We start from the raw sequence: 25,131 nt of genomic DNA on the forward strand, positions 1-25,131 counted from the left end.
CTGTCGGTAGCCATGCTGTGGTAGTGGCTCACATAGAAGAACTAGAAGGACTTACAACTAGGGTATACACCATGCACTGGGGGACTTTGGGGAGAAAAAACAAAAAAGAGGAGGATTGGCAACAGATGTTCACTCAGGATGAATCTTTCCCTGCAAAAACCAAAAAGGAGAGAGAAGAAATAAAAGCTCTTAGATTTTGAACACATAGTCTCATGTGGGTCAGAGGTCAAATGTTAGCACCTTGGTGAAGCTTATAAAAAGTATGTAAGCTTTGTGAGGGCAGAAATCCTGCCTTTATTATTCATCACTTATCTCTAGGCCCAAGGCAGTGCCTAGCCCATAGAAGGACTCAGTAGGTGTTCTATGGATGGATGAATGGATGAATGGATGCATGGATGGATGGACAGAATGATGGATGGGTGGATGGATGGACAGATGGGCCAAAAAACAAAAGAGCTATCCTTCAGTTACAAAGAGGACTGACACTGGATAATTGATCTCCTGTGCCCCTCTCTCAGTGAATGGCACTTGTCATCTGTCATGCCATCTAAGACAAAAACCTGGGTGTCACTTTGTCTACTCCTTCTCACTCACTCGTTGCAACCAACCAGCCCTGTCAATTCCACCTCCTAAATTTTAGCTTGTGAATCCATTCTCTTTTCCCAGACTCTACTGTCACTACCTTTATGCAGGCCCTTCCCAATTCTCTCTTGGATTTCCACACCACCTCCAAACTATTCTTCAGGCCTCCAGTCTGTACCCTCTCCTTCCAGCCTTACCTGGCCAATCTCCATCCGGCTTGAGCTCCAGGTCCCCTCCAGCAGGTTTATGGTCTTTCTTGCCCTGTGCCATTGCCTGGGCTTCTTCCTCTGCCTGGAATGCTCTTCTTCCACCTGCTCTGTTCCCTTTCACATTCTTCAGAACTCAACCCTGGCATTGGCTGCCTTGGGTGCTTCTTTAACTGCCCCTGGCCCCTCTAAGAATTGGATGTCCCTCCCCCTACATACTCCCAGTGCTCTGTCCTTCACAGGTGCCTGGCTCATGGAGCGCTGCGTTCTCTTCTTCACTATACTTAGTACACTCTCATCTATTCCTGGCACAATGAATGTTTCTTGAATTGATAAACACTTTTTCTCACACCAAACGTGCACTTTCTCAGAAGCATATTCGCAATCAACATCACATCTTTGGACAATTGTATGACCAGTCAAGAGAGTAACCAAAGATTAGGCTGTGGTCTGTGACTCTGGAAAAATCTATTAGATTAGAAATATAGGGAGCATGTGTTTTCAACCAGAAGTCAAGACACACGATCTGAGAAATATGATCACATATTTTTCTGCCCCAGAAAAATTTGAATATGTAATATCTATGGCTACCCAACCTGATCTGTCATTTTTGCCTTACTGCGTTATCCAAATATGCCAGCTCAAGACATTGAAATAATAGCTATTAAGTAAGTAGCTAACATTCTTGGTGAACTTACTATGCAGCGAGCATTATGTGAAGTGCTTTGCAGTCATCTCATTTAATCTTCTTAACTACACTTTGAAGCATATCTTTTTATTATCTCCATTTCACAGATGAGCAAACTGAGGCTTAAAAACTTGCCAAAGGTTACACAGCCAGCAATGGACATCTAACCAGTCATGGACGAGTAGTCTGTTTGATCCTCTCAGTGGTTCTCTGATACTGACCTAACCATGACCTCGTAACCTTATTAGATCATCAGAAGAGCTACTTCTGGGCAAAAATAGCCTGTGGCTTCCGGAAATTTTTATTAAAACTCTAAATCTCCTGGCAGTAACTTTCAAAAGTCATGATTCAGACCAGCAGTGATATTTGAAAATGGAATCACAGTGCGGGTCTCCTGGTGCAGAGACCCTTTCCCTGCCAGGGAGGAATGCTCAACCTTGACATTTATGACAATCTGTGTTCTTCCTGTTACCCGGTCTTTTGCCAGCAATGTCTGTTGAAAGGCACTGACCCTCATGTGATCCTCCCTGAGAAATCCTCTTTCAAGTTTAATCGGTCTGTCCTCTTCCTTGGTTATCATTTCACTGGGATCTAGAGCAATGTTTCTCAAAGTCCTGACAACTGACCGCCTGCATAATAATCACCTAGTCACTCATAAAATGCATATTCCTGGGCCCCATCCCACAGCTATCACATAGACTCTCTACAGATTGGAGCCCAGGAAGCAGCATTTAAACCACATTCCCCAGGTAATTCTTATCAATACTAGTGTTTCAGAACCGAAAATGTAGGAATTCTTAGGCCCCAATCCTGAACTACTGAATCAGAACTTGCATTTTAAAGAAATCCCCAGGTGATTTGTATTCACATTGCTGTGCATACAGAAAACCAGTGATCTAGAACAGTGTTTCCCTTTTTTTTTTTTTTTTTTATTGGTGGGGAAGATTGCCCCCGAGCTAACATCTGTGCCAGTCTTCCTCTATTTTGTGTGTGGGATGCCGCCACAGCAGGGCTTGATGAGTGGTGCTAGGTCTGTGCCCAAGATCTGAACCTGTGAACCCTGGGCTGCCAAAGCAGAGCGTGCAAAGTTGACCACTATGCCACCAAGCTGGCCCCGCAATATTTTTTCACATCATGGCATGCAGAGAAAACAAAAGCATTTCTCTGGCATACAGATGAGAATGCCTGCTGTGGTATCAGGGCTCAGCCTGGCCACCCGGAAGGCTGAGGAGATTGGTATCTCAGGCATACCCATGCAGCAGCGCACTGATTGAGAAGCACCTATCTACTTAAGTACACCAAGTTCCTCTAACTTTCTTCATAAGACGTAACTCCCTAAATCTTGCTCCTTTTTATTTCCTTCATCATTTATCATTGCTTTTCCTGCATACTAAGAGTCAGAAAGGCTACGTCCCAATCAACCAGATCTTAGAAATCTTCATGCAATGGAAGAATGCAATCTCATCTTCAAATTCTAGGTGGACTCTTTGAGAAACGCAGAGAGAAAATTCTGTCTGTTATTCTGAAGAGTCATCTGCTATGGCCTAAGGAATACTAGGAAGAAATGAGAGCCTTCTTCCCTCTGAAGAATGCTCCTTTCCTCTTAGTCCACAAATCTGAGGATGGAGGATCAGCCATATGCAAGGTGGCTTCCTCTCTCCTGAAGAATGTGCCAAGAAGAATGTGGTTTTGTTTAATCCTGCCTTAGCAAAATCTGCCAGCTTATAAACTGGACAGGTGTCCCTTATCTTAGCCAGCCCCTGATAATGGGACGACAGTTGGGATGGAAGGAATGGAATACCTTCAGAAACCCTTCCTAGTGAGACCATCTGATCAAAATGACCAAGAGTCAGGACACACCATCTGACTTGCAAAGCCCCCAGCTACATGGGAACCCCATTGTTTGGGTTGTTTTCCCACTAAAGAAAATGTGGAAAAATTTTTAAGCTCAAAATGGTGAACTCTTACTTTGATGCAAATACGATAAGGTCTACCCCTAAATGAAGGATTGTCATGGCTTAAGCAAGTACAGTTGAGAAAGCAGTGGGGAGAACTGTTACTACCAAACAACTCACTTTTTTTCTTCTCTTTCCACCTTACCTGCAAGTCTGTGTCTAATTCTCTCCACCCAGCTCCCCCCAATCAGAGCACAGACAAAGCAGGCATTTTGGCTGGAGTGTAGGGCTACCCCTTTTCTGTCCCAAGACTGTACATCCCTCGAGTCTCAAAAGGCTGTCTGATCTTTCCTTTGTACCCCAGCTATACCCATGAAAGGGCTCTTCCTGAAGTCCCTCTGCATTAGGAGTAGAAAGGACAGTGACCAGAGCATGCTGTCACTTGCCACCTCTGGTTAATTTTCACAGAACTCTTCCCTTGATCCAGATACAGAGGCAAGCAGGTCTTTCTTCTGCTCTGATCAAGAAGTTCAGAGAGCGGTTGGCAGTTCACCCAGAGTAGCCATGATATCTAAGAAATGACTGGATTTTTCTCTAAGTTCATAGCAAGAACAATTGGTTAAAAATTTCCATCCCTAATCATCTGATTAACAAGTGCTAAAAACATAAGGTTGGGGAATGCCGAGGACTGGGGCCTCCCAGCCCCAATAGCATAGCTAATTTACATGACCATTTCAAATACAGAATACTGAGCCATCTCTCTGCTTCACGGTCCAGGATGAAGAACAAGCTGTGGTACTTTGAATTTGGCACCTCAGAGACCTTTGCAGCCACCTGCAAGAAACTCCACGACCACATAGAGTTGGAGGTAAGTTCCCAAGTAGGGAGAAAGCTTCGGGCCTTGGTTCTGCTCCTGGATGGTCACATACATCCTGAGGACATGTCCCCTTGGGTTGTTAAGAGGTGATCCAGAGTGTAGTCCATTTATTTTACCTCCAGTCTGTTCCCAAACACCTCCACATCCTCACTCAGAGGAGGCTCCAATGGCTGGACCTGCCTTTCTTGGCCCATCCAAGGAGTGCTAGCAGTTCTGGGGCCTAGAAGCCCAGAGGACCCAGGGCCACAGTCCATTCCTGCCCTCAGCCCTCTCCCTGCCATGGCCCTACAATTCCTTCTTTTCAGAGAGACAAAGACTTAGTTGCTGCCAGCACAGAGAGAGGAGCTGCTGTTGGGTAGAGGCCATGTCCCAAGCTTGGTAAAAGCCTGGGAACTGATGGCCACATGGCAGCAACGGTGAGGGGTATGGGAGTTAAGGCCAGGGGTGACCAGACATCCCCCAGCTCACCCCACCTCTGCTTTCACAGCTGCTTCAAGGAGCCAACTCATAGGTACGCGGGTCAAGTTCATGGGTATGCAACCTGTGCAGTCGCTCAGGAGGGCCCTCAGTTTAATGCTCTTCTGTCATCCTCTTGAAATTCTTGATAATATTTTAACAAAGGGCCCTGCACTTTCATTTTAAACTGAGCCCCTCAAATTATGCAGCTGATCCCGTTGGTGCACTCCTGTTTTACTAACTCTTCCGGCACTTGTAGCAGCCTGCCTCAGACAGTTTGCCTGTCGGCTTCCCTTCCCTGGCTGATAAACTGCTCACTTCCCACCCCCTCCCCCGACTTCTGCTGGGTTGCTCTCGTGAACTCTTCTTGCTGCTATGAGAAGGTCTCCCTGGTCTACTGGCCATCTGAAAGCCCACACTTCTATGTGCACCAGCTCTCTCTCTGCTCTGAGGGACCTCAGGCCCATCAGTTCCCCTGGCCATAGTTCTCAGCCACCAACCCCACCTTCCCGTGGGATTCGGGCCTGTGGTCTTGTTTTCACTTGAGAAAAACATGTAAAAGAGGCCAAAGAGTTCAGCCAGGATGGGCTCCTCCTGGCCCACCGGCTTTGTCCCTGAGCCTGCATTAGCAGTCAAGTGGGGCCTGGGCATCCTTTTGAGGGGGAGCATTTGGCCTGAAGCAGCGTGGGAAAGCCCCACCACTCCCAGCCGGAAGGGAGCCTGCGCTCACACGGAGTTTTCACAAACAGAGCACAAAGCCAGAGATTCTGTGCTTTTATTTGACTCATCTGCCTGCCTCTCCCCAGCGGTTGCTGGGTTACCAACCCCAGGGTGGGAGGAGCCAATCCTAGCTAATCCCCTGAACTCTTGGCCAGCTGAGTCAGAGGGCAGAGAGGCCCAGCAGCCAGGGGCATGTGTCCCCCAGGTGGTACCACCTACACCTGGGAGAAGCTGAGGAGCCACCGTCCTCTGTTGATAGGTGAATCCACTGCCTGGGAGCTGCAGCGAAGGAGGAGAGGGCTGGGCTGGAGACTGAGTGAGGCTAACAGAGATACGTGTGCATTTTTCCTGTTGGCATGATCGTCTGGTGGGGTCTCTTTAAATATACCCCAAGTGAGGGACAGCCCTGGCCTAACCACTGCCAGCTGCAGGCACACAGCGACTGCTTGTTCTCCCTGCAGCTGGCCTTGAAACTGTGCCCAGAATAGAGCAGCTCAGCTCTCCTGCCTCTGCAGCCCGCCCTCCCAGCTCCAGGCTCTAGGCTGGCCATGCCGAAGTTCCCCTCTGGGGCCAAGACGCCCAGGCTCTTCCTCAACCACAGAGAGGGCTGGTGGCCTCATTGCTAAAGTCGCTGGTGGCCTCTGGAGGGGATGGGTTGTTCACACTGTAGGTCCTTGGGGGCTTTGGGGAGCACTTCCTGTTTTCCTTATCTCCCCATAAGGATTCTTTTAAGTTTTTATTCATGAGGGTAAGCGGCATGGTGGTGGGGGGTTGGGGGGGGCAGTATGAGACAGGCAGCTTCTGACAGCCTGCAGAATTGGGGCAGGCACCGTTTTTGCATCCAGAGAGCAGTGGGTGGGTGGTCCTGTGCCTTGTGGTCCAGAGGGGGACAGAGAGACAGACGGGGCGAGGCAGGTGAGTGACAGGTGTTAGGAGGCTGCAAAGCATCACAGGTAGATGTGAGAGCATCAGGGGCCTCAGGAAGAGGAGCCGTGTTAAGTGACCTTCTAAATGTGGCCACTGCACAGCACAGCTCAGGCTGTGAGGACCAGCACACTCATCAGTTCAAGGTCAACGGTTCCGAGAATAACTCCATACAGGTATTTATACTACATGTCACCGTTCTCAAAGCCAGCCTTGTTCCGTAGTCACACTACAACCCTCTGAGCTAAGTAGGCCAGGTATTATTATCCCAGTTTCATGGAAAAGCAAGCTGAGGCACAGAGGTTTGGCAGGGTAAACAGAAGGAAGAGAAAGTAAAAAGGGAAGAGGAAAAAGTCACATGCTTTGACTGCCTACCAGAACATGTCCTCATTTGACACAATAACCCAGTAAGGCAAGTATTAGCACATTGTTTAAAACAAGGAAACTGAGGTTCAGATACATGAAGTAATTGACCATGATTTAATTGCTGGAAACTGGTAAGAGAGAAGATTCTAGGTCTCCCAGAATGAATTTAGCTTAGAACCCAATAAATAGAGATTCACCTAACAAGTGTTAGAGCTCAGTGAATTCTTCAGCCTGGATGCACTGTTTCTTCCTCCTTCAGTCAATGTGGGCCCGTTTGGTTTCCTCTCAGCTGAGGCAGCTGGGCTGGTCTGCTGAGAAATGCGGTAAAAGAACAGAAGACATGGTCCTCCCGCTCATTTGAGGAAGGAATGGATGGTAGGAGACAGTCAGAGAGGAAAACTGCCTTCAGTTTACAAAGCTTTTCCCACGCAGCGTGGTTTATTTTGACCCATAGAATACTCAGGGCCAATATTAATGTCCTCACATTATGGGTGAGGGACCCGAGGCTGAGAGATTCAGCCACTTGAGAAGGGGTACAAAGGTAACAGGGGAACAGATAGTGAGGTCTGTTTAGTTTCTTCGTGTGTATATGTGTGTGTGTGTGTGTGTGTGTGTGTGTGTGATGCTGGTAAAAAGTTGGATGGTGAAAGCTGAAATGAGATAATACAGTGAAGGTCTCCATTAAAAGTCTCGCACGTGGAATACAGCCTGTTTCTCTGAGGCCAGTGGCTTGTTGAGAAAGACCAGGAGATTTGGTGTCTTCTCTAAAATAAAGCTTACAGCCCAGTTGACAGATCACGCAAGAGCTGGTTAATACCGTACTCACTCAACTAATGCTAAGGAAACTAGATCCAGGGGTCCTGGGGAGCCATGGGAACCAGCTCGCTCTGGACACTGTTTTGGGGGGCTCAGAGACTCAGGCAGGGGAAAAGGTGACTTTAGATCTACTGCTCACCTGCAGACACTCGGCCAGAGCTGGCACAGTGAAATGAGCCTGGCCTGGACACACAAGACCTGGAGGTTAGCCCTGTTCTGCAGTGATGTTCAGTAACTTGCTGAACTGTGTGTCTGGGCCTCAGTATTCTCATCTATAAAATGGGGAGGGGTTAGACTACTGACCAAAGCTATTATTCAGATTAAAGTTTTCAGGTTTTTTGTTTCTTTTAAGTAACAGGCAATGATACTAAGTGTCTCAGGGAATCTGCAAAGCAGCCCCAGGTGGCAGGTGTCATAATTACCTTTCCAAAGAAGGGGATAGAAGCTGAGAGATGGCAAGTCCACTTGAGGTCCACAGCCTGTGAGTGGTCAGGTCAGGCTTCAAATCCAGATTTGCCCAAAACTTGGGAGTTTCAGGGCAGTACTGGCGCTTCGGTCTAGAGCAGAGAGTCTCAACCACATATGGGGCATATCTGATCTGCTTTAATTCACATACTTTCATTTAACTTTTCAGATAACGTGAGATTTTTATGTTTATCAAAAAGAGAGCATAAAAAAATACTGCAAATGCTCGCTCTAAATGCTTCCTTTACTGGAAAACAGGGGAAGGCCTGTGAAAACCAGTGCTGTTCTGGAAAATGGGTGCTCAGTAAGTGGTGTTTGACTCCCATTAAGAAGCCAGCACGTCACCCACATGACTGTCATCATCCCTGGTCTAAGGCAGTCTCTCAGGTCTCTTGGAGTCTCTGACTTCTCTTCCCTTCCAAAGCCACCATTGATGTTCATTCTAATCTGATTTCACCCGAATAAACAGGTGAGTCACCTCCCCCACCCCAGGCCCAGAATAGCCTTGCAAAGATTTTTCAGCACCATTGTAGTTAGGTGGAACAAACCAGGCAAGCTTCGACTCGAATGCTTATTTTACATGCTGTGGAAATTTTTCACTTTACTGGCTAAAAATAAGAACTTCCAAAATTCCTTGATATTTTATCTACTTTAAAACAATGTTCAGAAGGGAAGGCTCACTGGCTCCACTAATAGGAACCTCTGCCTGGGGAGACGGGTGTCCACATTTGGAGCTGCTCAAAAAAATCGGCTATCTAATATATCTTAGGAATCTCTGCATATCAGGTCCCCCTTTTAATTGAGGATTTTTTAAAAAATACAAAAGTCTTGAGAACAGTATATCAAATACTCTCATTTCCTTCTCACTTAGAATTGATATTTGTCACTATTTCGCTTTATTCCCTTCAAGTATTTTTTTTTAATCAAAGAAATAAAATATTACGGATAGAAGTGAATTCCCCCACAATCCCGTCATACTCTGCCACTTGCCTTTCTCCATTCACCAGTATGTTCTGGAGATCTCTCCGTGTTGATGTTGGTAGAGCTAGAACATTCCTTCATTCCTTTTAACTGCTTTGTAGTGCTCTGTGAACACCCCACCCCGTGATGGTTAGGAGGAGCAGGAATGGGAACTCTCAGACACTGCCCGTGGGGACGTTAGAAATAATCCACTCTGTAGAGTAGTCTGGCCATGGACAGTGAACTGAAGATGCACTTGTAGACCACAGGGCCCAGCACGTTCTTTGCAGCCTAGACCTAGAGAATTTCCTGCACAGGAGCTCACAAGAGGATGAGCACGGAGGTGCAGTGCAGTATTTTTTTGTTACAACAAAATGGAACCAACCCAAACATCTGTGTTACTGTAACACTTTGAAAAAACAGTGTGAGCAAAAGTACTAAATGCCACCGAATTATACACTTTAAAATGCTTACTTTTGTGTTATGTGAATTTCATCTCGATCTTTAAAAATTTAATTTTACAAAAGGGAGTGCACTGGGCACAGCGCCAGGGATATTGAATCCATATCGTGCTATGGGTCCTCTCTATGAGGATCCTAAATTCTAAAACCAGCATTTAGAACAGCCATGTGCATGTAAAGACGCTTAATAATGAATCAGATTACTTTACTACTGGGCGGATGCCTTTAGCCACTCCAATACAATGGAGTGCCATTATTTTTCAAAAGAGAGAAATCAAGGACTTTACAGGTTAAGTAGCTTCACTGAGTTCACTCAGCCAGTAAGTGGCAGAAGAGAACCCATGGCACTCAGGCTCCAACTGGGGGCGCTCTCTTCTTCTGCCTCGGTATCCACCTGCAATATTGCACACTCTTAAATCAGAGGGGAAGAGATCTGCATGTACCTTGGCCTCTCCTGGCATCACCTAAACCTTTTCAGCTTGGGCAGCTAGAGCCTTTCAGAGCTTGCAGTAATGAAGGTGGGAAATAGCCAAATGCTCATGCCATCAACCCAGCAGCCACAGTGCTTCCGAAAGAGATGAAATGAAAACGTGTTCGTGGGGAAGGGAAAGTTGAGAAGAGCGCTGGAAGGGATTTTGAGTTCTTGGAAAATACAAGGTGGCAACCTGATCATGCATCAAACCCTAGAGCCAAAAGGAAGGCTGGCGTGGGCCTCAGAGAGACATCCCCCTTCTAGTCTATTCCTTCCTCCATCAAGTCCAGTGGCTCCATCATCCCAGCATTATCCTCATTGTGAGACCACCCAAGGCAGCTCTTGCCACTTCAGATTTCTTCTTCTTACCCATCCCACAGTTTTCACTGCTCCAGATGCCCCTACCTCAGTTTCTTCCTTTTCCCTCCTACTATGTGTGCTAAACCCTTTTCCTGAGTATGAGAGTAATCCAAATTCATGACAAGACATTGTAAACTATAGAGGGGCAAAAAAAAGAAGGATCAGCACTGTCACAATGTCAGCCTTGTTTCAATCCTGTAATAACATTAGCCCCTGTTTCTTTAAAATCAGGCGTCTGGAGGACCTCTATGATTCCTTGATTTCTTACATCGTTATCCATTTTTAAACACAACTCCATCCTCCCTATCTCTCTACCTCTTTCAGCCGTGCACCGACTACAAGTTTCCTTCACTGATCCCTAAAATCTTTCAGCCTACTAAGAAGAAATTATTTCTGTCAATTTTCTCTTATAAAATCCCATTGTTGGCTTGCAGTTTCTGACACATAACTTTTTCTCTCTCTTAAACAACCCTCGTTTTTATTTCCTACAAGTGTGTACCCTGTCTTGCACTTCAAGCCTCCATTCATCCGTATGATTTTATTTTCTTGTTCTTTTCTATTTCCTTTGTTCTTTGTGAATTGATTTGATTTTCTTTGTCTTCAGACTCCTGGCTATACATACTTTGTGTCTTCCAAGGACTTGGGAATAACTTTTAAGGATGAATTCTCATGCCTACATTTTCACAAAGCAGTGGGGAGATACGCAGCATGTTGGATTGACAAGGCCAAGGGGGTCTCAGAAGACCAAGGCACCCCCACAACAGGTTCTTGGAAGATTCTCTAGGCTAACCTCTACCCCAGCGAGCTTAACTTTTCTATCACCAACATCCCGTGGTGAAAGAATAATTTTCCCCAAGCAATGTCTACCAGACAAATGCATCTTTTAGGTAATGATGAACGTGTCAGTGGGAAATGTATTATTTCTCTTAGACTTTTGAGAATATTGAAGAGAATTCATGATCTTCCTCTCCATACTCAGGAGATTCAGGGACCTTGGGGAAGAGAACCATTCCAATTCTTTTCTGCTTCTACAACTGGGTTATGAAACAGACGGAGAATATTATATGCCAATATGTCCTGTTGGCTATAGTGGGTCGGTCTTTCTTTATCTCAGGGAGGCCATCAACTTGCTGATCCCAGTCTTCTACAGAAGAGGAATTAAGAAGGTGGAAGAATTGACTCTTTTCAGGAAGGGTATATAATCTAACAAGGGATCGGATAAATGCCACTATGCATTCATATATGTTCTATCTCAAGTCTGTTACGATCAACAAATTCATAACAACAGCAGCCACTTACAGAGCACTTACCTTGTGACAAGCTCTGTCCTGGCACTTTCATACATTGTCTATTTAATCCTCATAAAAAATCTGCATGGTGTGCATTATCCCCATTATTTGCACAAGGATGCTGAGTCTCCTAAAGATAAGTAAGTACTCCAAGGTCAGACGAGTTTCTAGCCCACGTGCCCCCCAATGCCACAGCACCCCCTGTGTAGGAGATGGCATCTATGGTACACTTCTGCTTTCCACCTAATGCATGTGCTTATTGAGTTGGCAGTGCGTGCCCATTCAGGACGTGGCATATCTTTTAGGCAGTCAGCTGTCTGAAGCAAGGACTCTATCTTATTGATTCTGTACCTCCAGGGCTAGCGTAGTGCCTGAAATGAAGTAATTGCTCTATAGTTATTGATTGTAAAGTTGAACCAAAGTATGAAAAATCTCATAATTAGTGAACACGAATAGAAATTACCACCTGACCAGCCTCAAGTGATAGCTTTTTGTTGGAAGCCACCAAAATAAAAGGGACCCACCTTACTCCATTTGTGGCAGAAAGGGAGAGATGGCTGAGCTTGCAGCCCTGCACTCAGGCCTTCTCCTAACTGTGCGGTGAGTGGGAAGACCTCCCACGCCCATCTCTGAGCTGTTGCTTGGACCTTTGAAAGTAGCAGAGGGTCTGGGACAACTGTGAACCCAGGACAGGAAATGCCAGAGTTCTCCCACCTCTTTCCCACCAACGAGAGTTAAGACACTGAGTGGGCAGAGCCATATGGCAGCAAGGGTGCCTGGCAGCTACAGGATCAGAGGAAGTGGCCCTGAAAGGCAGAAGGGGTCTCCATTCTGAGCCCTCTCTTATGGCCCAGAAGCCTACCTGCCTCTGAGCCACGCAAGTCCCTATGGCCATCAGCCCTGCTCCGTCTCCAGGAAAGTTTGACCCCTCAGAAAGCCCCATCCACCCAAAGTTGATCTAAGCTCCCCAGACAGACAGCAGAGCCTGTTAATCTGCATCCAGAGTAAGAATGCCTCAACACACCAGGTTTTTTTAACTTGGGGAGGGTGGAGCAGCGGATAGGAAATGGCTTTGCCCTCTGTCCAACTCTGAGGCAACCCACCACCACAAGCTCTGAGAAACAGCAGTTTTGTGTTGGAACCTGGCACCCAGTGCAGACTTGCTCCTGGAAATGAATTTGGTTCCCCCCCAGCTGCAATGCTCTACTTCCAGCCTCCCTGCCAACACCCCCTTCCAGCTGCCCCTCTCAAAGGCACCATTGTGCCCGTCTGGCACAGCAACAGAGGAGGGCTAAAGAGGAAGAACACATTTTCTGCCCATGGGATGTTCTTAAGCACGTTGTGTGTACATGGCCTCAATGCTGCATTCCTTGAGCCCACACAAACCCGCCAAAACTCCATCATCCCTGTCACAGATGGCAGCCACTTTCCAGTCTAACTGGCCCACCGCAGCTTACTGTCAGAGAACGCAGAGTACACAGCAGGGTGGACGAGGCTGGCGGGAGGTGGGTCATGATGACACTTTTTCAGTACGGCATGCTAGCCTGCCAAAGGAAGGCTGAATGTAGACTCTGAATCTCTGAAGTGGAAGGGGATTTAGTCCCGCTTACCGCTCAACAAAAAGATTCATTCTGGCACATTCTGATAAATGCACATCCAGCCTCCTCCTGTTATGCACTGGATAACAATGTTTTAGGCAACGATAAACTGCATATACGACAGTGGTCCCATAAGATTAGTACCATAGAGCCTAAGAGTGTGGTAGGCTATACCATCTAGGTTTGCGTAAGTATAGGCTATGATGGCCGCACAACAATGAAATCACCTAACAATGCATTTCTCAGAATGTGTCCCTGTCATCAAGTGATGCATGACTGTACCCCAAGGACAGAAAGCTTACTGCTTTTCCAGAAGCCTGTTCTATTGCTGGACAGCTCTGACTTTCAGAAAGTTCTTCCCGATGTTGAACAGGGGTGCATATTCTTCATATCCTTCCCTTGTCAGCACTTAGCACAATGCTTGGAACAAAATGAGTGCACGATAAGTGTTTGTGGGATGCCTGACTGAACTCCCCATCCATTGGGCCTATTTCCACCCTTTGGGGGCACATAAAACATGCCTTTTTGCTCCACCATGTGGCTGCCCTTCATAGGGCTGAAGATCTATCTTCCATGTCGTCTCCTATTGATCTTCACTGAGCTAAACATCCCTAGTTCCTTATATCACTCAATGTGATAAAGACCCATGACTTTTCTGACCACTCTTCTCTTGACAGACTCCATTTTTTTCCAGTGTCTTCCTTAAAATAAAAAATCAAATCCCTTGTATCTGGAATCCTCCAAAAATGGTCTCATAGGTAACAAAGCACAAGATTAACAGGCATCAGGTACATGCTCTGTAAGTTGGACTGTCTTCTTGATCTTGCCATTTGCATCTTGTACAGGAAAACTGCAGGTTCATGAAGCCTGCCACAAACCTGGATAAATTTGGAAAAGAAGGAGCTTCTTTAGTTTCACCAAGTCAATGTTTCCTCATCTGTAAAAATGAGGATACAAATAGCAATATTGCAGTGTTGTAAGGAGCAGACATAAAATATATGAAGTGCCGTGTTCATAATAGTTACTCAATACATGATATATATTAATATTATCATATAACATTTGTGTGTATTAAATTAGTATCTAACTGCCCATGATAGACATCAGCTCCTAAAATGATATAAAACAGCCCCTCTGAAAACAGGGGAAGCCACTGTCCTGTAAGATTTACCTACATGCCAGGCCAATCTTTTGTGTGTGTAGATAGTTACTGGACTGACTTTCAAATAATACTATTACTACTCATCAACACCTCTCAGTTTACTGCCTTTTCTTCCCTCAGGATACATATCAGATTATTCACACTAAAAATATTCTCTTAGGTCTTCTCTAGGGAAAATAGACATCATTGTTTGCCCTGGCTGCCTTTCTTTCACTCCCAGTAAGTTTCTCTATTCTGGCCATAGGCCCTGCAGCTATGCAGATGTCCACTGCCTTCTCAGTGGTGTGCTGGAGCCAGCTTGCTTGTTGGCGCATCTCTTCCCAGTTCCAATGCCGCTTTCGGTGATGTCACATTGGTAGCTTAACATTGGCCATAGTGGAAGTATTTACACCATGGAACACCACAATCAGATCTTCCTTTTTTTTTTTTCTGAAGATCTTGCCGTTAAGCATTTAGCAGCACACCACTGCCTCTAGCATTGACCTGCTGTGAGCACCTTGAGGCCAGGGCCTGTGTTGTGTTTCTGCTCCATCCCCAGGGTCTAGCACAGAGTAAGTAGGTTCTCATCATTCTTGATGGATGAATGAATGCTTTTGTCTTCTGTCTCTTAATGTCTCTCTCATATATGATGCCCCTATCTCTCACATCATGCCCTGTGTGCCCTATTCTTGTTACCAACTGTTCAGATATAGATTTCCCTTGGCTGTGATCAGAGGACCACTTCTGGCAGACTTGGATTAACCTTCCATATCTCTCCCCATTCAGTCCACTTCATTCAGGCAATATATTCATCCTGGGAAGTTGTGGGAATTCATCTGAAAGGAAGGAAACCTTGTCAGTTTTCTTTAAGGAACACCTTGGTTTCCATTTTGGGATTTCTCCACACATTCTTTCTTTCAATTAACAAATAATCTTATTGGACATCTGATATGGGTAAGACCTGCTAGGAACTATGGATAACACAGAGCTGTGTAACATATGGTACCTACCCTCTGGGAGCCTAAAGTCTCCTGTGGACAGGCGAATATGCAGAGTACATGGCAGGATATACATTCCACATAAGAGAGAAAATCAAAGCAATGAAAATTCAGAGAAGGGGAAGATCAGTTTCTAGCTAGAGCATTGTGAAAGCCTCATAGAGGAGAGAGCTTTTGAGTTGGAAGGGTAGGATTTTAATAGGCACAAAAGAGCTGATGGGCAGTTTAGGCAGAAACAAAAGCGAGGAGGCCCACCTCCATGGCAAATACGTAGAACAATTCTGGCTACCATGGCTGGCTTTTGCCAGGGCCCACCTAACCCTCTTCTTTAGCTACTCTCTTCTTTCCAAACCAAAGGGGACCTTGAACCAGTGCCGAGGCTTCCCCTTAGTCTAATTTACATTCCAATCTTCCAGGCCAATTCACAGAGAAAACATCCTCCCCGCCTACCTACCAAAGCAGAAATGCTCCCACTATAAATGAACACTACCACTCCCATCCTTACCTGGGCCCTACAGGACCCTGGGGTTGTACAGGGTGGTATATCAGTGCTTTCCCTTCACCTAATGCCTATCAGCATCCTATTCCCTCAGACAAAGGGGTGAGGATCTTGGCTAGGTATTTATGTCAGCCACCCCTCTGCCCTTGAGTGTATATCTGAGCCTTTGACATGGAGCCCAGGCACCAAGGGAGGCCACTCTCTCCTTCTGCCCATCCCCCTCTCAGCCCATCAGAACCCCTGTTCAAGTGTGTCCAGATGTTGTCCACCTCTTCCTCAGTCCTCTCTCTTCCTCCCCACTGTAAATGAAATATTAGTTTCTCAAGACATTGCCCAGCACTTCCCTCCTTCCCTCTTCAAAAGATGCCCCCTCCTATTTCTCACTCACTAGGGAAGGAAAGGACTCCAGTATCATCCCCAGACCAATGTCCCACCTCTACCTTCAGCATCTTCTCCTCCACTCCATCTACTTTTCATCTTAGGCATTCTCAAGTTCCTCTTCCCTCTATGCATTTATCCAACAAGTATTCGTTGGGCATCTCCTTTGCCTCAAACATCCATGAGAAACCTTTTCCTCATTCATATTACGCTTTTAGATCCCATCTTCTCTCTCTAGCCCCATCTGCCACCAAACCATATAGCTATTCTGACTCTGCCTTCACTACCACCCCAGCTACCCCTAGAGACCTTAGTTAAGCCCAAGATCCTTTAAGAGACAGCTGTGTAATCCAGGAAGGTCACTTACCAACTCCAGGCTTTATTCTCATTTTGGTAATTAGAGATTACCAAATCTAATGTTCCATCTGGCTTTACCATTCTAAGACGCTGTGCTTTGGCCCTCAGTCAGCTGCCAAAATTCTTCTTTACAAAAATCACTCATGACCTCTTGATTGCCAATCCAAATGACCAAAGGTCTAATTCCAGATCTGCTGACTCTGATTAGCTATGTGACATTGGGCCATTCCTTTCACCTCTTTAACTCCCATTTTTCTCATTTATAAAATGAGGTAATTGACTGAATAACCTTTCAAGACTCTTCGGGTCTTTGATTCCACGAGAACACAAATCAGGAGAAGAGAGAAAGCGAGAGATCCTTTTTGGAGAGTGGACAGGGAAGGATTCATGGAGAAAATGGCATGAAAATCTTCATGGTAGAGATTTGGAAGAAAAGCACAGAAAGAATGCCAGGGTGTCCTCCAGGGTCTCCTACCACTAGGAGACTGTAATAATGGGTCTAGACAGGATCATCATCCACTGATCAATAATTCTATAATGAAAGATTCAGACTGACAACACCTGAACCCACTAACCAATTGGAAATCACCAAAAAATGAGGCCAGCAAACTATGTGCCTCCTAATGAGATGCACTAGGAAATACGCAGCCCCATTGATAAAGCATTCTTGCCAAAAAGTCAACCCTGAATCTGATCAAGCCTCTAGATCTAAAAGTACCAATTTAGTGAAAATACAGGAGATAGACTGGGAATACATTTAAAAGACACCTCAGAGATACAATTCATAAAATCCAGAATCTGGGATAAGACTACAGCCTTACTTCTCAAAGTGTGGTCCATCACACACATTGCATCACTATCACCAGGGAGCATGTAGAAATGCAGAGTCTGGGGCCCCACCTCAGACCTCCTGAATCAGAATGTGCATCAGAATAACCCTGAAGTGATTTGTATGCACACTGAAGTTTGAGAAGCACTGTTGTGCAGGACAAAGGGCGCATTTCTTTCAACAGATATTAAAAGACAGGAAAAAAGGACAAGGAATTTACAGACCAAAAGAAATCTAAGAGGCATATCAACCACATTCAATCTGTAGACTTTTCACACAAACCAATCATTTTTAAAAATGAGACGAGGAAATTTGAACAATTACTGGATATTTATCTATATCAAGGAATTATTATTACTTTTTTAATAGTGATAATAGTATTGGAGTAATTCTTTTTTTGTCTTATTTAAAGATACATACAGAAGTATTTGTAGATGAAATGACAGAATATCAGGAATTTAGTATAAAATAGTTCAGTATGGAGGTGGGGAAATAAACTGGGGTAAAGTTGAGGCAAGATTAGCTACAAGTTGCTAATTGCGGAAGCTGAGATTTGGGATATGTGGGATTTATTATTCTCTCTTCTTTCCTATATATTTGGAAATACCTATAATAAAAAGATTTTAAAAGAAAGACCAAAAAGGAGTCATCAAAGATGGTGGGGACGAATCAAGATAACACAGTGGCAGGGAACCCAAGAAAGAAAATTTCAAGCTGAAAGGGGACAAATGCCCCCAGATCCATTGAGTCCCGGGTTACACCTTCCATCTGGCCTGGAAGAGGTCATTCCAGAGAGCAGACACAGTCCAATGGCAGGAGTACGAAATAAAACCCTCTGCGTTCTAAACCAGAGAAAATCGACGTAGTCTGTGGCACCGTGAATTGAGGTTAGAAGAAGGGAGAATTTCCTAGTTGCTAAAAACTGAAACAGGTCATCAAATAAATTACGGGATCTCCTTCTCTGAGGACCTTCAGAAATAGGATCAACAGGGCTGAAATGGAGGCGGCCTCGCTCAGGAGGGATGAGGTTCCGCCACCTTTTCCAGGTCACCGAGGCCGGCAGGCACCGGGGCGCGGAAAAACCTGCAGCCGGGCCGGGAAGCATCAATGCCCTCCCTCACCTCCTCTGCCCTCTGTCCCTCTCAAGGAGCACGGAGAACTTGGCAGGTCCTTGTTCTGCCCAGAATTACGGAGATTTTAAGGATCGGAGAGATGCGGGGGCGGGAGATGAACACGAATTCCCAGTGCGTTTCATGTGCACATAGATGGGTTTTGGCTTCCTAATGCGGTTTCCGGTTACCTTCGCACCGGCCCTCCACCAAACAAACAAACCGTCCCTGGCTCAGAAAGAATCAGAGCTACGGGTATTGTCCTCACAAGAGGGACCGATGTTGAACGTTGCCGACAGCTGCGGCGGGCGCAGCGGGGCCTGGGAGGAGGCGGGCGTGGGCCTCTCCGGGCCTGGGCGCCGGCAGATTCCTGAACGGCTTCCAAGGAGGCAGGAGCGGGGCTGGTCTCGATGCACCGCGCCCCACCCCGTGCCTGCAGCGCCGCCTCGGACCCAAGCGGCCCGCCGCCCTGCGCTCGCCGCACGCGCACACGGTGAGCAGGATTCCGGGCGTGTGCGCGCTCGCTGCCCGGGACAAGAGCTCTGTGTTTCAGCCCCACGCCGGGCTATAAATACCTGGGTTCCGCTGCCGCGCAGCCTGCGCTTGGAGGGGAGCCTGCCAGCTCAGTCCTAGGTTAGGGATGGCTAACGGGGCACGCAGGGACCGCCGCCCTCCTTGAGCTCTCCCCGGGAGCCCCCCGGGTCGGAGCCTGGGGAGGGGGCCGGATGACGTCATGGAACTGTTGGAGGATTTAGCTCACAAACCCGCCCGGGAGCGGCCTTGAGCCGGTGTTCCATTTATGCCGACAGTGTACCACACTCTCGGCTCCACTTTCCCAAACACGGCACGACAACTTTCCACCTGTCCCCAGATGTAAGCGGGCCTGGGGTTCTGAAGGAAATCAGAGTGTGATGACCAGACCAAAACCCCAGATAATGAGCATGTAGGTATGGGCTGGCAAGGCTCTCACTAGCATGGGTCAAGCCGAGAGCCCATTAAAATGCTTCCAGCAAGGTCTCAGGTAGTGGGAGAATGATTTCAGGCCAAAGTATGCCCCATGGCACAGGTAACATTATTACTAATTCTAATAATAATGCAGACAGCTATGGAATGTTACTGCCTTCCAGAGACCAATCAAACCCTTGAAGTAGATGTTATTCCCCCATCTCTACCCTCATTTTACAAATGAAAAAACTAAAATTTTGTGAAAATTTGTAAAATTAAAATTTAAAGCTCAAAGAGGTTAAGGAACCAACGCAGGATCACACAACTAGCAAGTGACAGAGCTAAGATTTAACCCGGATCTCTCTTCAAGCCCAGGCATGCTCTTTCCAAGACGCTGCATTGCCTCTCAGTTTTCAAATAGGTGCATTCCAAGGGTGGGGGCATCTCTGTCCAACAGTCTCCAGGCTCCCCCCACTTCTGTTCTATTTGTCCCAGGAAATAATGGGGGAAGGCGACAATCTGTCGGAAAGCAGAATGAGGACTGTTTGCTCTTCCAGAGAGAGGTTACCGGCTTACCAAGTTAATAGCTAACACTCCTAGCTTGTTTTGACTGGAAAGGGAGGGGACAGGGTACACTTAAAACTGCAGTAGGGAAGAAGGGTGATCTGTGGAGTACTATGTGCCAAGGTCTGTGTTGTGCTAGTGGTATACATTTTTTTTTTTTTACAAAGCTAGCACAGAGGCAATAATAATAATACTGGTATCCAACATTGATGTGCCAGTCACTGCCCTAAGTACTCCACAAGATAGAGTAATGGTGGGAGATCTCAATTATTCAAACAACAGCTGGAAGGTTAATTTTGCTGTAAGTCTGGCATCAGCAAAAGTCCCGGTTTGCCTCGCTGACTTTCATCTCTAAAGCAGGACCTGTCATCTGACTGCTGGGGTTTGCATCCTACCTCTGCCAGCTTGGAAAGTGGAAGTTGTGTAGCCTTGAGCAAGCACCGGAACCCCTGTGAGACCCTGTCAGTTGAGGGTGGCGATGGTGCCTCCCTCATCACATTCACGTGAGGATCTCAAGAGACAATGTAGGTGAAGGACCAACCCAGTGTGCAAGGACGCTCCCGCCGCGCTTGAGCAGCTAATATTATTATTATTACCTCTCAGAAGAGAGGGGGCATTTTCACCAAGAATGAATACATTAAGGTGATACGGTAGAAGTAACTACAACCAAGAAGGAAAGTGACTGTGCTGTCCAGGAGGTAGTAAGGATGTGGGAAGACAATGCTGGGCACAGAGTTGAGCAAAGCTCGTTTCAGAGGGTTTGGAGAAAAGAAAAGTCTGAGCCACTGAGATTCTAGCCTAAATCCCTAAATAAGAATATGTGTGTAAAGGATGGAAGAATGGGAGCATTCCAAACTAAATTTCTAATGATTCATTAATCCTATTGAGAAGAAGAAGGAAGAGTTAAAAAAAAAAAAAAGTCACCATGACAGGAACAGGGGGCTCTGAGTTGAGCCCATGCTTTCAGGGGACTGTACACATACACGCAAAGGCAGGGTGTGAGCATGCAACCAGGTGTCAACGCACAAAAGCAACTCAGACCTATGAGCCTGGCTTCCAGCAAGCTGAAGACCAAGCAGAATGTTAGACAGTGTTTGAAGCAAAAAAACATGGAAAGCATAACTCATTAGGACTTTGCCATTCCAAAAGAGTTTTTATCTTTTCCAGAGAGAGTAGCTCTAACCAAAAATGGAAGAATGGATGCTAAAGATGGATACCATAGCCCAAGGTAGATCAATAGAGAACTCTCCAGCCTTGGAAAACACACGCATTTGAATCCAAGTTGCTGGACAAGCCTATAGATGTCATTCCAGGGCCACTTTGACAAATCTAGGAAACAGTAGGTTCCCTCCAATAAGAGGCAAACAGACAACACCCCAGTTTTCAAAAAATTAGAAAAGGGTATATTCTGGAAACCACAGATTTCTACAAGTCATCCTGTCCCTGGCAAGATTATTAACCATATATTTTCCCTTTACACACAGATATTAGTGACTTAATACGAGTTCTCTTTTTCCTTTTCTGACAGAAGTTGCAGGGTGTAGTCTTGGAAATGCTATTTGGTCTCAGCACAATGTCCTATGTTTTAGTGGAAAGAACACAGGATTGAGGTCTGGAGACCTGGCTAAAAGTCAGCCTCCACCATTAATAAGTTGGGTGATCAAAGGCAAGCTCCTTAACCTCACTGGGTTAAGGGGCCTGAAATGGGGCCTTAGGTCCCTCTCATCTCTAAGGTCCATAATTCCACATTGTAATGAGAAGTAGGCTGGGTGACAGTCCCGTCCAGAGGATGCAGCCCCGATAGGGCAGCCACATCCCAAGGGCTGTTTAATGCACAATGGCTGGAGTACTAAACTGACCAAGGAGATGGCTTGCTCCCTGTTTTTGCCCTTTATATACATGTACTAATAACATAACCCTCAAATGATAGGAGAGCTATAGCAAAGGGTCATAGAATGAAGATTTAAAATAAATTATATGGACTGGAGGAGGCTTGGGCTGAAAGCCAGATGAAATTAACTGACATAAATGTAAAGCTCTATGTCTAAGTTATTTAAAAAAAAAAATACCTACAGAAGCTCAGGATAGGGAGGAGCTGGCTGAGAAGTAGATGATGAGCTGAGGGTCTGGGTGACTGAGATGACCACCCATTCAAGCTGCAGTGACTCAGCAGTTATCTAGCTGGTAACTAAAGAGTTAGCACAACTTTAGTCATATTTAACAATAAGGATAGTGATAACGGTGACATGTGTTGAGTCCTTACATGGGCTTCCCACATTATCTCATTTCTGGGGTGTGATGGCATCATAGGATCACAGCCCAGGAAGTGCTGGTGCCGTTGCTGCCTGTGCCATCAGATCCTATCGTTGATGTTGTTTTCGATGCTGGGGGTCTTATAGAGTAGGAGAGTAACAAACTGTAGTGTGTGCAGAACAGGGCAACCAGGATGGGGAAAGTCTGAAAACCAAGGCCCACAGGAGGGGGCTGAGAGAGTTGATGGTGCTCAACCCAGAGGAGGCACAAGCAAATGATGGTATGAGAGAGAGGTGAATAAAGGAGAGGTGAAGACTTGGGCTCTGACCGCCTGCTGTCAAACCTGTGTTCTTCCATTAGTAAGTTGTGTGACTTTGGGCAAGTTACTCAACTGCCTCTGTGCCTCAGTTTCCCCAAAAGTAAAGAGAGGGTAGTCATAGTAACTAATTTATAAGATTATGATGAAGGTAATAAATGAGATGTGTATAAACGCTTACCTCACAGATGGCAATGCTTAATATGCACAATGGTGATGGGGATTATCAATATGTATCTGGTGGGCTGTCCCTATGGAGGAGGAAGGAGGGTTATTCTGTCAGCTTCAGAAGGGAGAAAAGGACCAATAGGTGGAAGCAGGAAGAAAAAGAATCTGATTCAACATAAAGAAACTTTTCAAACAATCAGAACTTCCCAGTGAAGAAATGGGTTCCCAATTACCAGAGAAGCCCACTCTATTCCATTTTGTAGTTGGGGAAACAAGTCACAGGGATGAAAAGATACCACAAATTAAGAGCTTCAATGAAATCAGGTGGTTAAGCCAATATGAATGGCAACAAACCCTACCTTTCTATTCCTTCTCTGTTGAGAAATCTCTGGAAGTTTGGATTTGTAGGTAACCTCCAAGACAGTGGATTTTTGTTGCATGCTTTTGGTTTTTCCTGCCTCACAGTAAGCAAGATAAAGAGCCAGGGCTTTGTAGTCAGATTCCTTAACTTTGAACCCCTGCTCTGTTATTTATCAGCTGTGCAGTCTTGGATAATTTAGCCCACCTCTCTGGGTCTGTTTTTTTCTTCTGTAGATTAAGTAAACTCACTACAATCCTGAGGAACAAGGATCAGAGCTAATGTATTTCTTGCTGCGTTGGTAAACACTGTGCCAAAGTGGGCTGGCTTTATAGATACGCGAGACAGGCAAATTCAAGACTTCTGGCCTTTTGTGCCTGCTGGGGGATGCAGGGGGTGGAGACTGGATAAAGAAACTCTGCTACATCAGCAAGCACGTGTGCCAAAGTTGCACTTACGATACAGATACGGGAGACAGGCAAATTCTGAAAGGTTTCCAAATCTTAAAGTCTTGTACTTCTCACAGGAGGGACAAAATAAGAGGAGGTAAAATGAAACTTTTCTGTCATTTGCTGAGAATCTACTGTGTTAGGCTCTGAACTCAGTGTCCCACCAAATCTTCACAACGCTTAAGAAGGGGCACGATTGGTGATATTGAGGTTAGACTGGAGAATAGTTTTGCAATTATCGTATGAACCATCCCTAAAGCCCTTTTAGACCTGTAGAGGGTCCTGGACCCATCTCACAAAGTGGTCAAAGGCCTGAGCAACTTTGCCCAAGACTCAGCTTCTGACAGAAGCAAGCTGGTGGCTGAGAGTTTGTCACATCCTTCCTGAGAACTCCCGCCGCAAACATACACACATAAACACACACCCAGAGCACCTTGGATTGGGATACGCTGAGCACACTAACACGTGACTTTTTCTCTCTACCCCTCAGTGTGACGGGGTTGGGGTAGACCTGAGCAACATCTTCCTCGAAGGTATTGCCATTCTCAACATTCCCAGCATGTATGGTGGCACCAATCTCTGGGGAGAAACCAAGAAGAACCGGGCTGTGATTCGGGAGAGCAGGAAGGTCGTCACTGATCCCAAGGAACTGAAATTCTGCATCCAAGGTAAGCCAGGCACAAGGAAAATTGCTCTAGGTCAGTTCCCCGGTGGGAAGGGTATTCAGGTGGATCTGTTAGTAAACTGTTTTAGGGCCTATAGGAGACTCTAGAAAGCCTGACAGCCCGACGAGGATCTGGTGTGCTGGGGATGTGCTGACTCATCATCCCTGATGTTGCAAAGTTTAAAACCTAATTGAGAAGAGAACATTCACAATAAGGGAGCCCTAAATGACAGTCAGTCAAAATGTGCGACTCCCTGAGGTCAGGAGTCAAACGCTGCTCCTGTCCAGATTACCAGTGTCCTCCACTACATAAATTCAATAGTCAGTTCTCAACCTTGACCTCACTTCACCTATCAGCAGCATTTGACCCACTGATCATTCCCTCTTCCCAGAAACATTGTTCATTGGCTTCTAGGACTTCACATGTCCCTGATTTTCCTCCTACCCCCTGGTAATTTGTTCTCAGTCTTACCCCACTGGTAATTCGTTCTGAGTCTCTTTTGCCAATTCCTCATCTTCTCTCTAACCTCTTGGTGCAGGCGGGTTCCCAGGCAGGGTCCTCGACCCTCTTCCCTTTTCTGTCTGTACTCACTTCCTTGATGACCTCATCCACTCCTGAGATTTTATTTAAATACCATGGGAGTGCTGATGACTCAGCATGTCCAAAACTGAACTCCTAATGTCCCTCCCCCAAACCTTCTCCACCCACAGCCTTCTCCATCTCAGTTGATGATAACTCCAACCTGCCCGTTGCTCGAGCCAAAAAACTTGGCACCATCCTTCACTCCTCTTTTTATCTCACAGCTCACATAGAATCCATCAGAAAATCTGTTAGCTCTACTTTTAAAAAACATCCAGGATCAAGCCACTTCTCACTACTGCATTCCTACCACCACCTTGGTCTGAGCTGCCATTTTCTGTCCCCTGGACTACTGCACAGCCCCCTGACTGGATTCCCTGCTTCTACC

At 46.0% G+C, this 25,131-nt stretch overlaps 1 protein-coding gene across 3 annotated transcripts in view; it reads left to right on the plus strand.

The window, feature by feature from the left end:
• Window positions 1-25,131, plus strand: part of DGKG (diacylglycerol kinase gamma) — a 189,248-nt gene that overhangs the window by 130,734 nt on the left and 33,383 nt on the right. For all 3 annotated transcript variants that reach the window (XM_046658675.1, XM_046658673.1, XM_046658674.1), the window contains 2 exons: window positions 4,149-4,239; window positions 23,990-24,167. In XM_046658675.1, the coding sequence (XP_046514631.1) occupies window positions 4,149-4,239; window positions 23,990-24,167 (269 nt within the window). The remainder of the gene's footprint in view (window positions 1-4,148; window positions 4,240-23,989; window positions 24,168-25,131) is intronic.

Source organism: Equus quagga, chromosome 4, assembly GCF_021613505.1.
Source record: "Equus quagga isolate Etosha38 chromosome 4, UCLA_HA_Equagga_1.0, whole genome shotgun sequence".
Lineage (NCBI taxonomy): Eukaryota > Metazoa > Chordata > Mammalia > Perissodactyla > Equidae > Equus > Equus quagga.